The 14,191-nt window shown below is 41.4% G+C and overlaps 2 protein-coding genes across 11 annotated transcripts in view; both read right to left on the reverse strand.

Annotated features, from left to right (window-relative positions):
- COPG2 (COPI coat complex subunit gamma 2) overlaps positions 1 to 12,243 on the reverse strand; it is a 161,657-nt gene extending 149,414 nt beyond the window's left edge. For 4 of the 7 annotated variants that reach the window (XR_013415556.1, XR_013415555.1, XM_015134921.3 and 1 more), the window contains exons 1-4: positions 12,127 to 12,243; positions 10,991 to 11,043; positions 10,353 to 10,433; positions 5,574 to 5,645 (exon numbers count right to left, since the gene is read on the reverse strand). Coding sequence is in view for 5 of the 7 variants with exons in the window: in XM_015134921.3 (XP_014990407.1) it covers positions 5,574 to 5,645; positions 10,353 to 10,433; positions 10,991 to 11,043; positions 12,127 to 12,163 (243 nt within the window). In the remaining 2 variants the exon portion in view is untranslated. Of the gene's footprint in view, positions 1 to 5,573; positions 5,646 to 10,352; positions 10,456 to 10,990; positions 11,044 to 11,701; positions 11,944 to 12,106 lie in introns of those variants that run through there. The other 3 variants (XM_077997344.1, XM_077997343.1, XM_028846298.2) reach the window with 2 other exon arrangements.
- A 179-nt stretch (positions 12,244 to 12,422) lies between these two features.
- The window catches only part of TSGA13 (testis specific 13), a 156,040-nt gene continuing 154,271 nt past the window's right edge, over positions 12,423 to 14,191 (reverse strand). For all 4 annotated transcript variants that reach the window (XM_077997351.1, XM_077997350.1, XM_015134924.3 and 1 more), the window contains one exon: positions 12,423 to 12,678. In XM_077997351.1, the coding sequence (XP_077853477.1) occupies positions 12,509 to 12,678 (170 nt within the window). In that variant the 3' untranslated portion in view covers positions 12,423 to 12,508. The remainder of the gene's footprint in view (positions 12,679 to 14,191) is intronic.

The following is a 14,191-nucleotide window of genomic DNA, read 5'->3' on the forward strand; positions in this document are numbered from 1 at the left end:
AGAGTGGGAGGAAATACTTACAAAACACCTATCTGATAAAGGACTTCTATCCAGAATATATAAAGAAACTTATAACTCAATAAGATGACAAGATTTTTTTTTTTTTTTTTTTTTTGAGACAGAGGCTTGCACTGTCACCTGGACTGGAGTGCAGTGGCATGATTTCAGCTCACTGCAACCTCTACCTCCTGTGTTCAAGGGATTCTCCCGCCCCAGCCTCCCAAGGAGCTGGGATTACGGGTGGCTGCCAGCACGCCCAGCTAATTTTTTGTATTTTTAGTAGAGACAGGTTTCACTATGTTGGCCAGGCTAGTCTCAAACTCCTGACCTCATGATCTGCCCGCCTCGGCCTCCCGAAGCGCTAAGATTACAGGCGTGAGCTACCGCGCCCAGCTGACAACTTGATTTTTTTAATGGTACCAAATTTTAACAGACACTTCATCAAATCAGATATACAGATGACAAATAAGTAAATGAAAATATGCTTAGGCTGGGCACTGAGACTTAACATCTGCAATCCCAGCACTTTGGGAGGCCAAGGTGGGCAGATCACGAGGTCAAGATATTGAGACCATCCTGGCCAACACGGTGAAACCCCGTCTCTACTAAAAATACAAAAATTAGCTGGGTGTGGTGGCGGGCGCCCGTAGTCCCAGCTACTCGAGAGGCTGAGGCAGGAGAATGGCATGAACCCGAGAAGCGGAGCTTGCAGTGAGCCGAGATCGCGCCACTGCACTCCAGCCTGCTGAAAGAGCCAGACTCTGTCTCAAAAAAAAAAAAAAAAAAGAAAAGAAAAGAAAATATGCTTAAGATACTCATCATTAGGGAAATGCAAATCCGACAATGCCACTCCTAGATATTAATCAAAGAGAAATGGAAACAGGTTCACACAAAGACTTGTACTGGAATACTTTTAGCAGCTTTATTCACAATAGCCATAAACTGGAAACAAACCAAAATCCATATACTTCAAACAGATAAATCACTCAGATGATCTCCATAAAATGGAATACTATTCAGTGATAATAAGGAACTAAGTACTGATACATATAAGAAATTGGATCACAAGGCCGGGCGCGGTGGCTCAAGCCTGTAATCCCAGCACTTTGGGAGGCCGAGGCGGGTGGATCACGAGGTCAGGAGATCGAGACCATCCTGGCTAACACGGTGAAACCCCGTCTCTACTAAAAATACAAAAAACTAGCCGGGCGTGGTGGCGGGCGCCTGTAGTCCCAGCTACTCGGAGGCTGAGGCGGGAGAATGGCGTGAACCCGGTAGGTAGAGCTTGCAGTGAGCCGAGATCACGCCACTGCACTCCAGCCTGGGCGACAGAGCGAGACTCCGTCTCAAAAAAAAAAAAAAAAAAAGAAATTGGATCACAAAAGCCATAAGCTAAGTGAAAGAAACAAGACATAAAAATCACACAAGACTATATACTATATGATTAGATTTAAATGAAATTCTAGAAAATGCAAAACTACATAGTCAGAAAGTAGAACAGGTGCTAGAGTTCGGGTGAGGGAACAAGTAACTAATGGATATAAGGACATATTCTGGAATGGTGAAAAGTTTCTATATCATGACTGTAGTAGTGGTTCCATGACTCTATACATGGTCAAAACTCACTAAACGGTACACTTAAAATTGGTGAATTTTATTGTATATAAGTTATATTCAATAGAGCTTATTTTATTTTTAAAAAGACTAAAGGTTTTAAAAACTTTAACCTATAGGTCAGTGGGAAGAATTTAATAAACAAAGAATATCAACAGGCAATTCAGAGACAAAAGCAAAATGGCTATTAAACATATGAAAAGAGTTTCAACCTCAGCGATGATCATGAAAATGCAAATTAAAACCACAAAAAGATGCCATATCATATTTTCCAAATGGCATGTACTTGGGCCTGGCAGTAAGAAATGGTGAGGATTTGGAGCAGTGTCTGTATAATTTAATACAACCTCTAATCTAACAGATCAATTTGACATGACTGTCAAAAAACAAGCATTATCTAGAAATTCCACTTGTAGATATCTACTCCAGAAAAAGCCTCACTCTGTACATAAACATTATGTGCAGTATCATGTGTAATAGGTAAAATGTGGGAACAACTTATATCTACCAATGGGAGAATGGATGAATAGAATTACTGTATATTCACATATTGGAATTCCATACAGTAGTGAAAGTAAATAAAGTAGAACTACATGTAACAAGCAGGTAAATCTTAAAAATGTATTAATTATAAACACTGCAGGCCAGGCGTGGTGGCTCACACCCGTAATCCCAGTACTTTGCGAGGCCAAGGTGGGCAGATCACGAGGTCAGGAGATTGAGACCATCCTGGCCAACATGGTGAAACTCCGTCTCTACTAAAAATACAAAAATTAGCCAGGCATGATGGCGCGCACCCGTAGTCCCAGCTACTCAGGAGGCTGAGGCAGGAGAATCGCTTGAACCCAGGAGGTGGAGGCTGCAGTGAGCCAAAATCACACCACTGCACTTCAGCCTGGGCGACAACTCAAAAACAACAACAACAACATTGCAAAATAATATGAAGATGTTATTTTTATACTTAAAGACACACAAAAATGCAAAGTATTGATTATAGAAAAAAACATACATAATCCTCATGTATTAATATAAACAACGATAGAAGAATACCAACCTTCTGGTAAAGGAATGCTGGTAATGGAAGGAGCTCCACATGCTTCTGGCAAAATCTCTACCTCTCTTTGCCCCAAAACAATCACTCCCTCAATTCCGTATTTTGCCTAAGGAACCATTAAAACTAATCACATCATGCTGTACATGGCTACTTACCTCAGTCACTTCAAAAAGCCTAAAATATTCTGGTCATTATTCATAACCTGCAGACTTATTCCTTGCATCCGGGTATAGCACCTCGTCTCACTCCATTTTCCATCCTTCTAATCAGCGCCATTATATTCTCTGACACTTTCATCAGCAAAATCCCCTATATTCTCAAACTCTTCTCTGAATGTTCCCATCTTTTTCTCTAACTGAAATCTGGCTCTCTCCCAGGGATCCTCCGGCAACCCTCTGAAACAGCGGCTGTTTTCTCTCCCATAACCCTCATACCACGAGGCCTACAGGTGGGGAAGCTTATGCCTTTATATTATGTCACCTGCTACCATTGCTGGTTGTCTATTAAACCCAGGTTACTTCCCCTATTTTTAAAAAATACCAGTACCTTCTTCACTGTCTCTCCAATACAATCCCAGTAATAAGTATTGGTGATTTTAATATCCATACAGATGGTATCTCTAAACCTCTGACCTCTTCATTCCTTGACCTCCTCTTCTCCAATGATGCCATCCTCCCTACAATGATCACCCAATTCCACTGCCACAGCCTCTAACAGTAACAGCTTCCTTTTCTAATTTCATTTCCAAGCACTCACACTCCTGACTCCAAAATTTTTTCACTCTCTCTTGACCTACAATCTACTGATCCTATCAACTTTTTGCTGTCCCTGTCAGCCCCGTTCTTGCTTCCCTCCTAACCAAAGATTTCACAGTCGATGTTTCAACCACTCAACTTCTTTGCTTCTCCCTCTGTTTACTAACTTGGCAAAACTTCAATCCTGATTAAATCCTATATCTAAGCCTTCAACACTTTAACCTGCAGGCTGTAGTTGGAGAAAAACATTCACCATGCTACCTGGTAATACTTTAAATTCATGAGCACTAACTTCAACAGGCTATTAGTCCCTTCGAACAATCCTACATTTCCCTAATCCATTTCCTACAAAAAAATTTCACATCTTCTTAATATAAACCTCTGTGCTACAGGCTTCAAAAGTTTGTCCTCGTTCTGTTTCTTTCTTACTCTGCTTCCTTTTCTCCACTACATGTCCAGCTTCTCTTCCCAACTGCCAGCCCTCTGAGTAACAGCAGCCTTGGGAAGACACCTGGCAGCAAAAGCAGAGCCACAAAAGAGGCAATAGCCTTCCATGACTTGTATAACAGCCTCCCTCTGAACCCCACTCCAGCAGCTCAACCTGCCTAGTTTTCTAGTCTAATTCCTCTAATAAACACCTAATTCCACAATACTCATAGTAGTTCTGTTTCCCTGTTTGAACCCTGAATTTCTGGTACAGGAAGTGGTTAAAGGGAAAGAAGACCTTAAAGATATGAACCTGAAGTTGCTTCTCTGAGTTGACTGAAGGTATTAATGACCAGTTTCCAATGATAAAGGGGCTACTAGTAGTCCATGGCATGCAGTGGCAAAATATTTAAAATTATCATCTGTAGACAAGGACCTATAGAAGACAAAACTTTGAGTAACTAAGTAGATGATGCCATAGAAGATTTTAGTAAAAATAAGTTGTATAATGGGTTAATTAGTTGTTTCTAGGTACACTGGAGAATTCTTTTCTCAAGAAAAGAAAATGATGAGCTCAGAGTTTTAAATGCACCACTCAAATCTGGGTAAGGGACCAGAAATCTATTAACTGCCTTCATAAGAAAGCCTTATATCATGTGGCCACAGGGCTGAGATTTCTACAAAGCATGTCCTGCAGTGGCTCAGTTACAATGCAAATTCAATTCACACTGTTGCAGGACATCTTATGTTAAAGTTAGGACCTTGACTGGCAAGGAATGGGGCCCTGAAAAGTGGAATGAGGATACACAGGCAGACTCTGATGAAGCCAAGTACCCCAAACTCCTAAATTCTGCCACATCTTTTGCCAGTAGAAGCGTCAGTCCTTTATCCCATATGTGAGGAAATTAGTCTCCCTTTGCCTACAGAGTATATAATGGCCTCCCCTGACACAGCTGCATTACAGGGGACTACTGATCTTCCTGAAGATCTACTCCTAAAACCTCTCATTATTTAGATCTGTAACAAGACTCAAATCTCAGGAGGTTCTGGGGGTTGACGCAAAATGTGACGTGTGATGATATGCAATACATACCAAAAAACTGCAAGATTTGGCCAATTTATGTTAATGGAAAGCTGGAAAATAGATATTCCAGAATTACCTTCCTGTATGGTTCTACCTTAGGGCTAGGCAAAAGAAAAATGTACACCACACTTAGAAGACAGACAAAAAGCAGCAGACATATGTTCTGAAGGTCAGGGTGGTCTAAGGTAATGAGAGGCAGGTTTAGTTTGCACTCATTTTTCTTTTTCCTTATTCCATTCCTTATTCCCCTTCCCCACTCCACATCCATCTCTTCTTCTCAACTGCCAGCCCCACTGACTAACAGCAATCCCAGGCCCACCAGAAACTTGACTAAGAACTGACAAATGTGGTAGCTATGTGCACTGACTTCTTTATCAGTCCACCTTTACAGTGTCATGCCAGAAGCTAGGTATTAACAGTCTTTATGACTTCACAGTAGATCTGCAGAGGGAGAGTTTTACAACTGCATACTTTAATTCTTCCATTTTCATGTCTTATAATGAACATTTATAAGTTTTATAAGCAGTCAAATAATTTAAAACATTTCAAGCAACACTCCCTAATTTAGAACACTCTTAGTTCCCTGGGAAAAATAAATAAAAGGAGTTTTCTCATCGTAAAAAAAATAAAAAAGACTTACATCATTAGATTGAAACAATCGCGTCATTGCAAAGAAGGCTTCAGTAGCTTCCGTTGTTCCAAAGTGTTCACCCTAAGTAAAATTTAAAACAATTTTTAAACTTTAAAATATATGTATTCATATATATGTACACATCCACACACAGGATTTTCTATTTCTGCAAAAATCCTTTAGAACTCAAGAAAAAAGAATCTCTTTGTAAACATTTTGCCTCTGCAATTTTTCTGGCTTTCAATCTATAAACCCACATGGTCATTTATCCCCCCTTGTTTAAAATAATTCAGTATCACATACCACGCTTAAAAGTTCTAGCATAGTAGTCTCTAACCTTTTAGTAGAAACTATTTTAAATCTCCCTGAAGTACTGTAGTTTACAAGGAGGCAGAAAATTACAGCACTCACAATAGGACGTTATTATTACACTGCCTAAGAGCAGAGATCACGTCTATAATCTAATGCCCAGCACAATGCCTAACATGTCATAGGGGCATAATAAATATTAAAATGTAAGGAACCATCTATTAGGAATCTCAGCAAAGTGGCAAGAAGGGGACCAACCAAAAGGGCAGGAACCAGATTCATCGTATAAAAAAACTAGGCTTAAGGGGCTGCTATGTAGCTCAATATTGGCTCAAGCCCCTAAAAACATGCTTTGGATCAGAGCTTCAAATGCTTTAATGTGCACGACAATTCATCCTGGGATCTTGCCAAAATGCAGATTCTGATTCAGTGGCTCTGTGGTAAAGCCTGAGATTTTGCATTTCTTTTTTTTTTTGAGATGGAGTCTCACCCTGTCGCCCAGGTTGGAGTACAGTGGCGCAATCTTGGCTCACTGCAACATCTGCCTCCCGGGTTCAAGTGATTCTCCTGCCTCAGCCTCTCAACTAGCTGGGATTACAGGCGTGCACCACCACGCCTGATTAATTTTTTGTGTCTTTAGTAAAGACGGGGTTTCACCATGTTGGCCAGGCTCGTCTTGAACTCCTGACCTCGTGATCCACCCGCCTTGACCTCCCAAAGTGCTGGGATTACAGGCGTGAGCCACCACGCCTGGCCTGAGATTTGACATTTCTAACAAGTGATTCTAACAAGTGATGCAAATGCTGCTGATCTGGGAACTACATTTTCTGAGCAATGAAAAAGTGTTAGATAACGTATTTCAAAACATCTCAGATCATAGATTACCTCAAATATTACCATTTCAATATTTAATGTCTTCAATAAAAACAATCCTATATAATAATATGTTACACTCAATCACTTTTCAGAGCTTCAGATTCCACATAAAATATAACTAGTCTTCAATCTATTTGCCATAGGTATAAGAATAAATTTTGGTGAAAAATACTGACAGTTTAGGATGAAAGATAAAGTACAGTAAGTTTATACTTACTTAAAAAATTAGTGTATCCAGCCTGCTCATCAGCAAGAGATTTATCTCTCTTTCATAACTATTTACTGAATACCCAGAAGTCTGTGTGTTTTTTAGTTATATAGGAAAACCTTACATCCTACTTTTTTACGTGAAACTCAGAAAACACATAGATATGTCAACTCTCACAGAAATTCAAAAGTATCTTTCTATAAAGCTCTACCAAGGACTAGGCAAAGATAAAATGTATGTTCCCAAACTTGTTTATATAGTTAATTGTGTTTACGCTGTGCTTGGTAATTTCCTTATCAAGATAATTAAATGTTTCAACATGAGTTGCTTCATCCAAAAGGTAATGGCCAACATAAAAATACATGTTACTCTCAATCAACTTTGACCATTCAGAACTTTTGTTTATACAATGGATTTAGCCAACTTGGACACAATGTGTGCTACGAAAAGTTAAACCCAATTGACTATGCTTTAAATGTTTCTTATATGCCAACACAGAGGGATTATGTTGTTTGTGAACAGATACATTTTATTTAAAACTATGTGCTTGATGATCCGGCACAGTAGCTCACATCTGTAATCCCAGCACTTTGGGAGGCTGCGGTGGGCAGATCCCCTGAGGTCAGGAGCTGGAGACCCACCTGGCCAATATGGTGAAACCCCGTCTCTACTAAAAATACAAAAATTAGCCAGGCATGGTGGCACATGCCTGTAATCCCAGCTACTCCGGAGGCTAAAGTAGGAGAATCGCTTGAACCAGGGAGGTGGAGCTTGTAGTGAGCTGAGATCATGCCACTGCACTCCAGCCCAGGGACAGAGCGAGACTCCATCTCAAAAAAATAAAAAAAATAAAAAACTATGTGCTCATTGTTTAGTCCTCATTTGTAAACAAGAAAACTTTATTAAATCTCTGAATGAGGTCTTCAGTCACAAAACAAAGTAAAGATAAAATATTCTCTTAGAATTCAAATTGGAAACCATGGTTATCCTAGCACCATATGTAAACCACCTGAGGTATATGGCATATATGTATGTTTTATGTGTCCCTCTATATGTGTATAGACACATATAGTCAGCCCTCCAGTCAGCCCTCCATAACCATGAGTTCTGAATCCGTGGATTCAACCAGCCTCAGATTGAAAAGGAAAAAAGTGGGCAAAGGATATGAACAGACACTTCTCAAAAGAAGACATTTATGCAGCCAACAGACACATGAAAAAATGCTCATCATCACTCGCCATCAGAGAAATGCAAATCAAAACCACAATGAGATACCATCTAACACCAGTTAGAATGGCAATCATTAAAAAATCAGGAAACAGGTGCTGGAGAGGATGTGGAGAAATGGGAACACTTTTACACTGTTGGTGGGACTGTAAACTAGTTCAACCATTGTGGAAAACAGTGTGGCGATTCCTCAAGGGTCTAGAACTAGAAATACCATTTGACCCAGCTATCCCATTACTGGGCACATACCCAAAGGATTATAAATCATGCTACTACAAAGACACATGCACACGTATGTTTATTGCAGCACTATTCACAATAGCAAAGACTTGGAATCAACCCAAATGTCCATCAGTGACAGACTGGATTAAGAAAATGTGGCACATATACACCATGGAATACTATGCAGCCATAAAAAAGGATGAGTTCCTGTCCTTTGTAGGGACATGGATGCAGCTGGAAACCATCATTCTCAGCAAACTATCGCAAGATCAGAAAACCAAACACTGCATGTTCTCACTCATAGGTGGGAACTGAACAATGAGATCACTTGGACACAGGAAGGGGAATATCACACACTGGGTCCTATTGTGGGGAGGGATAGCATTAGGAGATATACCTAATGTAAATGATGAGTTAATGGGTGCAGTACACCTGCATGGCACATGTATACATACGTAACAAACCTGCACATTGTGCACATGTACCCTAGAACTTAAAGTATAATAATAATAAAAAAAAGATAAGCAAAAATAAAATCAATAAAGTTATAACAGACCTGAAAAAAAAAATTCAAGGAAAAAAAAACTGGGTTTGTACTGAACATGTACAGATGTCTTCTTCTTGTCATTATTCCCTAAACAATACAGCACAACAACTATTTACACAGCACTAACATTGTACCAGGTATTATAATCTAGAGATTATAACCTAGGTATTATAATCACAGAGATGACTTAAAATATATGGGAGGATATGTGTAGGTTATATGCAAATACTACACCATTTGTATGAGGGACTTGAGCATCTATGGACTTTAGTATCCAATGGAGGTCCTGGAACCAATTCCCCACTGTTATTGAGGGAATATGAATCCATGAAACAAAATCATATTTTCTAAGGCCCTAGACATTACATGAGTTTTTTTTTTTAAAGTCTGGGGCAAAAAAAAAAAAAGAAAATTAATAACAATAGTAGCAGGCAGAATCTGTATTTCATGAGTGCAAGTATTTTTTGCTGGTTTTGTCTGCTATATCCCCAACACCTAAAACAGTGCACAGGACACAGCAGCTATGCAATAAATATTTGCTGAATGATGGAAGGAAAACTATTCCTGAATGCTTACTATGTGTTCAGTACTATTCTCAGTGCTTTACACTAATGATCTCATTTAGTCATTACAACTCTGTAACAGGTATTATCATAATCCCCATGTAGAGAAAAGGACATCAAGGCACATAAAATGGTTAAGCTACTGCCCTGAATTATTTTAATAGCAATGGTGAGGTAGGGATAATAAATATAAAATCTGAATATTAAAAATCAAAGCTTTAAAACATCATGATTACACACAAAAGAAAGAAAATACCTGGAATTTGCCTGATCTTGCACTATATTTTCAGAAAAACATGAAGATCTCCAAACACATGTAAACAATATGTTCTAACTAGTACTCATTAAACTGAAACCAAAGGATTTATTGAGAATCTACTACGTGCATCACTAGCTTAGGATCTCAAGAATGAAAAAGAAGTACAGGTTAAACATCTCTAATCTCAAAATCCAAAATCTGAAATGCTCCAAAATCAGAAACTTTTTGAGTGCCAGTATAACACTCAGTGGAGACACTCATTGGAGCATTTTGGATTTCGGATACTCAGAGCAGGAACAGCCAGTATGTATTCTGCAAATGTTCCAAAATCCAAAAAAATCTGAAATCTAAAACACTTCTGGTTCCGAGCATTGCAAATAAGGTATACTCAACCTATATATGTCATAGTCCTCATACTCAAGTCTTACATATTATTTTGTTAACCAAACGTTATATATGTTAAAATTAAGTGAATTTAAAATAAATAAATATTTACACTTTCCAGAAAGTATTTCATTGAATCTTCAGTATTTGTATTCCAGGACACACTTATCTGAGGAAAATAAAAGTAATTTACCTGGTTTAGTAAGTAAAGAATTTTCGTAAGAATATGCAAACATCTTCTTGGATTGATTGGAGTTTCATTGAATATACGAGCCTATGAAAAAACATAAAAAACACTGTTATTTTTCTACCTTTTCTATCATAGATTATAGCAAATCAACTTTAATACAGACTATTTTTAATCACAGTATCCAAAGAACATGGTCTATAGTTCTCAATTTACTAAAGCATCTGATAAATTATTACATGTGGCCCTGATTTTCCATCCTATTTATTTCTAACTCATTCCCTTAGGTTGACTACTTCAACTTTACGGGCTATACCAGTTAAATAAGGATCACAATACTGATCTGTATCATACTAATACAATGACATTAATACAGATAACTGATTTCAATAACCTTGCACTAAACACCCCTTCTTATATTTAAAATTCCCAACCTGTAACAGTCTTCATGTCTTTGCATTTCTATAAGCTCTAAATTCTCGTGTGACAAGTAACCCCTCTTCCTTTTCCCTTAAATCTATATTCCCTAAACTCTGTTACGTTCCTTATTTTGGGTGTTGTGATCACAGTAGCCCAGGAATTCGCTGCCCACCACTCTAAAACAGAATAGAAAAGAAAAGGCACAAAATGCTTCCCAGTCATACCTCCTGTAAAACAGCACTCTTCTCCAGATGCTGGAAAGGATTTGAGCCACTACCTATGTATAAAACAAAAAAATGTCCTGAATAGCTGTTTTACACAAACTTATGTATTTTCCAGAGAAGGGTACTGAATGCTTGGTAAGTGAACACTTGGATGGCACAGTGATAATCATTGCTAATATGCATACAAACTAAATGAAATCATTCTGATCCTGGCTCCGTCACTGCCACACTCGAAGAGCTGAGACTTCTCTTTTGCAGCAACCCTCTCCAAAATGAGTGTCTTCTTTCCCTGCCCTCTTTTTCCATGAATGTTACATATGTGTCATTTCCACAACGAAGATTAATGAGATTGTGGTAGGGTGCTTCTGATTTCCTTAGGTAAGCACTAGTTTGTGTGTTTCTAACACTTAAGGAGAGGCAGAAACGAAGTTTCCCAGAGAATCACGCAGACGTAAACCTTCAAGAGGTCGTGGAGGTTGATTAACCCAACCCCCTCTCACACCGTGGGAGATGCTACCAAACACTGGGATTTTTTTCTTTTTGAGGATGCTTGGCATCTTCCCCATTTGCTCTGGACCAAAGACGGGTATCAAAACGCAGGTCACTTCTGGACGCCTGAGCATTCAACGAGCTCTGTCCCAAGGCACAGTCTTACCCCCGGGGAACCGGACAGAGCCTGGGGTCCCAGGAAAACGATAAGGTACCAGGCACCTGAATGTTCCTCCACACACACACCCTGTGCCGTCGACCCCAGCCCCGGGAACAGGGTGCTCCCACTCGGGGTCCGACCCTACCAGTACCCCTGGCCGCGGAGACGCGCGCACGCTCTCGCCCCCGCCGGGGGCCCGCGCGAAGGGGCGGAGGCGGCTCGGAGCGGATGCGCCGCAGCAGGAGCGGGGCGCGCGCGGGCGCCGGGGCGGGAGCGCGCGGCCCGAAGGGAGGCTCCGGCGCCTGGGGGAGGGGCTACGGGCAGGCCCCCGGCGGCCGCGAGGGGAGGGGAGGGGCCGGCTCCAGCTCCGGCCCCCTGGCACGCCGGCGCCCACGCCCCCAGCCCCGCCGGCCCGAAAGCAGGTGGCGGCGGGCGGGGGAAGGGGCGTCCCGCGGCTGAGGGTGGGCCTCGGAAGCCCCGCGCGTACCAGACTCCTCGTCCTTCTTGTCGAATTTTTTAATCATCTTGGACGACTTCCCAACGCCCAGACCCACCGCAACCGTCCCAGGCGCCGCAGCCGGAGAGCGGAAGAGGCTGCAGGAAGGCCGGCCCCGCGCTCTCACGCCGGTTGGGCCGCCGCGCCGTCACTCGGGGCCAAGGCCCGCCCTCCCCGGCCTCCCTCGTCCCCCGGGGACGCAACCACGCCCTCTCCTGCTTCCGCAGCCGCCGGAGGCTTGGGCCAGACCCTCCCGGCCCGTGACCCGGGAGCCCACGCCCGCAGCAGCAGGAATGTGGTTTTATTTGGTTGGCGACCTCTGCGGACCCCTGAGTCTCAGGAGAGCGAGGCGGGAGGACTGAGGGTTCTGTGTTCACCCGATGACCGTGGCCTTTTTGATAATCCACTGCGGGGCCCTCCCGTTGCGGAAGGCGCTCTCCCCGGGCGCGGTTCTGGTGGGCATCTCTTCCAGGAGCGATGCGAGTGTCAGTGGTTCCCGAATCACCTTGGAAATCGGCCTTTCACTCGCTGACTTCTTGGAAGCTACGACAAAGCACAGGCACCCTGGTGAACGTGGCTTTTCAGAAGTACTCGAAGGATGCTTAATGTGAGATATGAAGGAGACCCACTTGAAGGGACCTTTAAAGGCTGGTCTTTAAAGATTTCGGACCGTGTAATACCATTCCCAACCTATTTTATAGTTTTTGGATTCCTTCATTTCATCAAAACCCAGTGTAAAACACACTGCCTGTTTAGAGCCTTCTTTGTTCAAGCCTACTTCTTTCAGTGATTCCGTCTGACACCATATTGACACTTAAGAAACTCTCTAAATTAACGTGCATTCATTCCTAACTCATGTTCCTCTTTCTGAGTGTATGCTGGCTTTCTGTTCTCTTGTCTAAGAGCGTGGCTAAGAAACTTTGCCTTTGGCTTCAGTGGCATTACTGTTTAGAAATGTAAATTGAGTCTATACTCAACAGGATCGTGCCCCTGCAAAATTAGAGAAATTCTAACCTAGATTACATTCTACATCCTAGGGAAATTCTTTCCCTTAAATATAGATTTAAGATGAACTGTTGATATCCTACATATGGTATCATTTAAGATTTACCTCCGGCTTGGCTAAATGTACTATTATTAACTACTATGTTTGCTTTATATGGCTTGTAAAGTTCAAGTTATACTTTGTAGGTGGAGTTTTCCTTGAAGGAAATAGAAGTCTGCACGCATTTATTCTGGAGGTGAAAATAAATAGGCTTTGGGGAAGGAAACATCCTCTTCCTCTTCCTTGGCCCAAGAGTATTGGGAACCTAGGCAGACACAGTGTAGATAATAGGCCCAGAGGTTCCCAAGAATGGGTAATGCCCCGGAGACCTGCTGGGAAGTAGAAGGACCTGAGTTCACATTTGAAGCTGACCCTAAGACTAGCCCCTTGTAAAGCAAGATAAATCATTCTCTGCTGTTCTTCAGCTTTTCTGTGTATCTATGAAGTTTTGTTTAATACCACAGGTTGGTTTTAGCTGTGCAGTGTTTACGGAATTAAGAGCAGCAGTAGGTGAAAATGGGGTGGGGTGTGGTGGCAAATAGGTATAGCAGGAGCAGAGAAGCCTGAAGAAGCCAGTTAAGGGATGGTATAATATGACTCCAGGTCTCTGGTATCAGGACTATTGGGACTGAGGATGGCTGGCAAAGGGGTTGAGCAATCACTACAATGGCTTTGTGGGAAAGGCAAGGATACTTTAGGGAGTCTCCGAAATTGCTTGAGGAGAGAAAGCTAGTAGGAGAAATGAACCTTGTCTTAAAACCATGAGCTGGTGAAGTCTGAGGACCCACCAATTATGTATCTAATCACAAATGTGTACTCAGTGCCCTGAAATTCTTCATTGGGTCCAAACTGCCTACTGAATAAAATCCAAACCCTTATTTAAATAATAAATTTAAGGCATTGTGGTATTTTTGATATTTTGTTATTGTTATTTTTGTTATTTATGTTTTGTTATTGTTGTTCGTTTTTCAGACAGGGTCTACTCTGTTACCCAGGCTGGAGTGCAATGGT

The sequence above is a fragment of the Macaca mulatta genome, chromosome 3, assembly GCF_049350105.2.
Source record: "Macaca mulatta isolate MMU2019108-1 chromosome 3, T2T-MMU8v2.0, whole genome shotgun sequence".
In the NCBI taxonomy this organism is placed as follows: Eukaryota; Metazoa; Chordata; class Mammalia; order Primates; family Cercopithecidae; genus Macaca; species Macaca mulatta.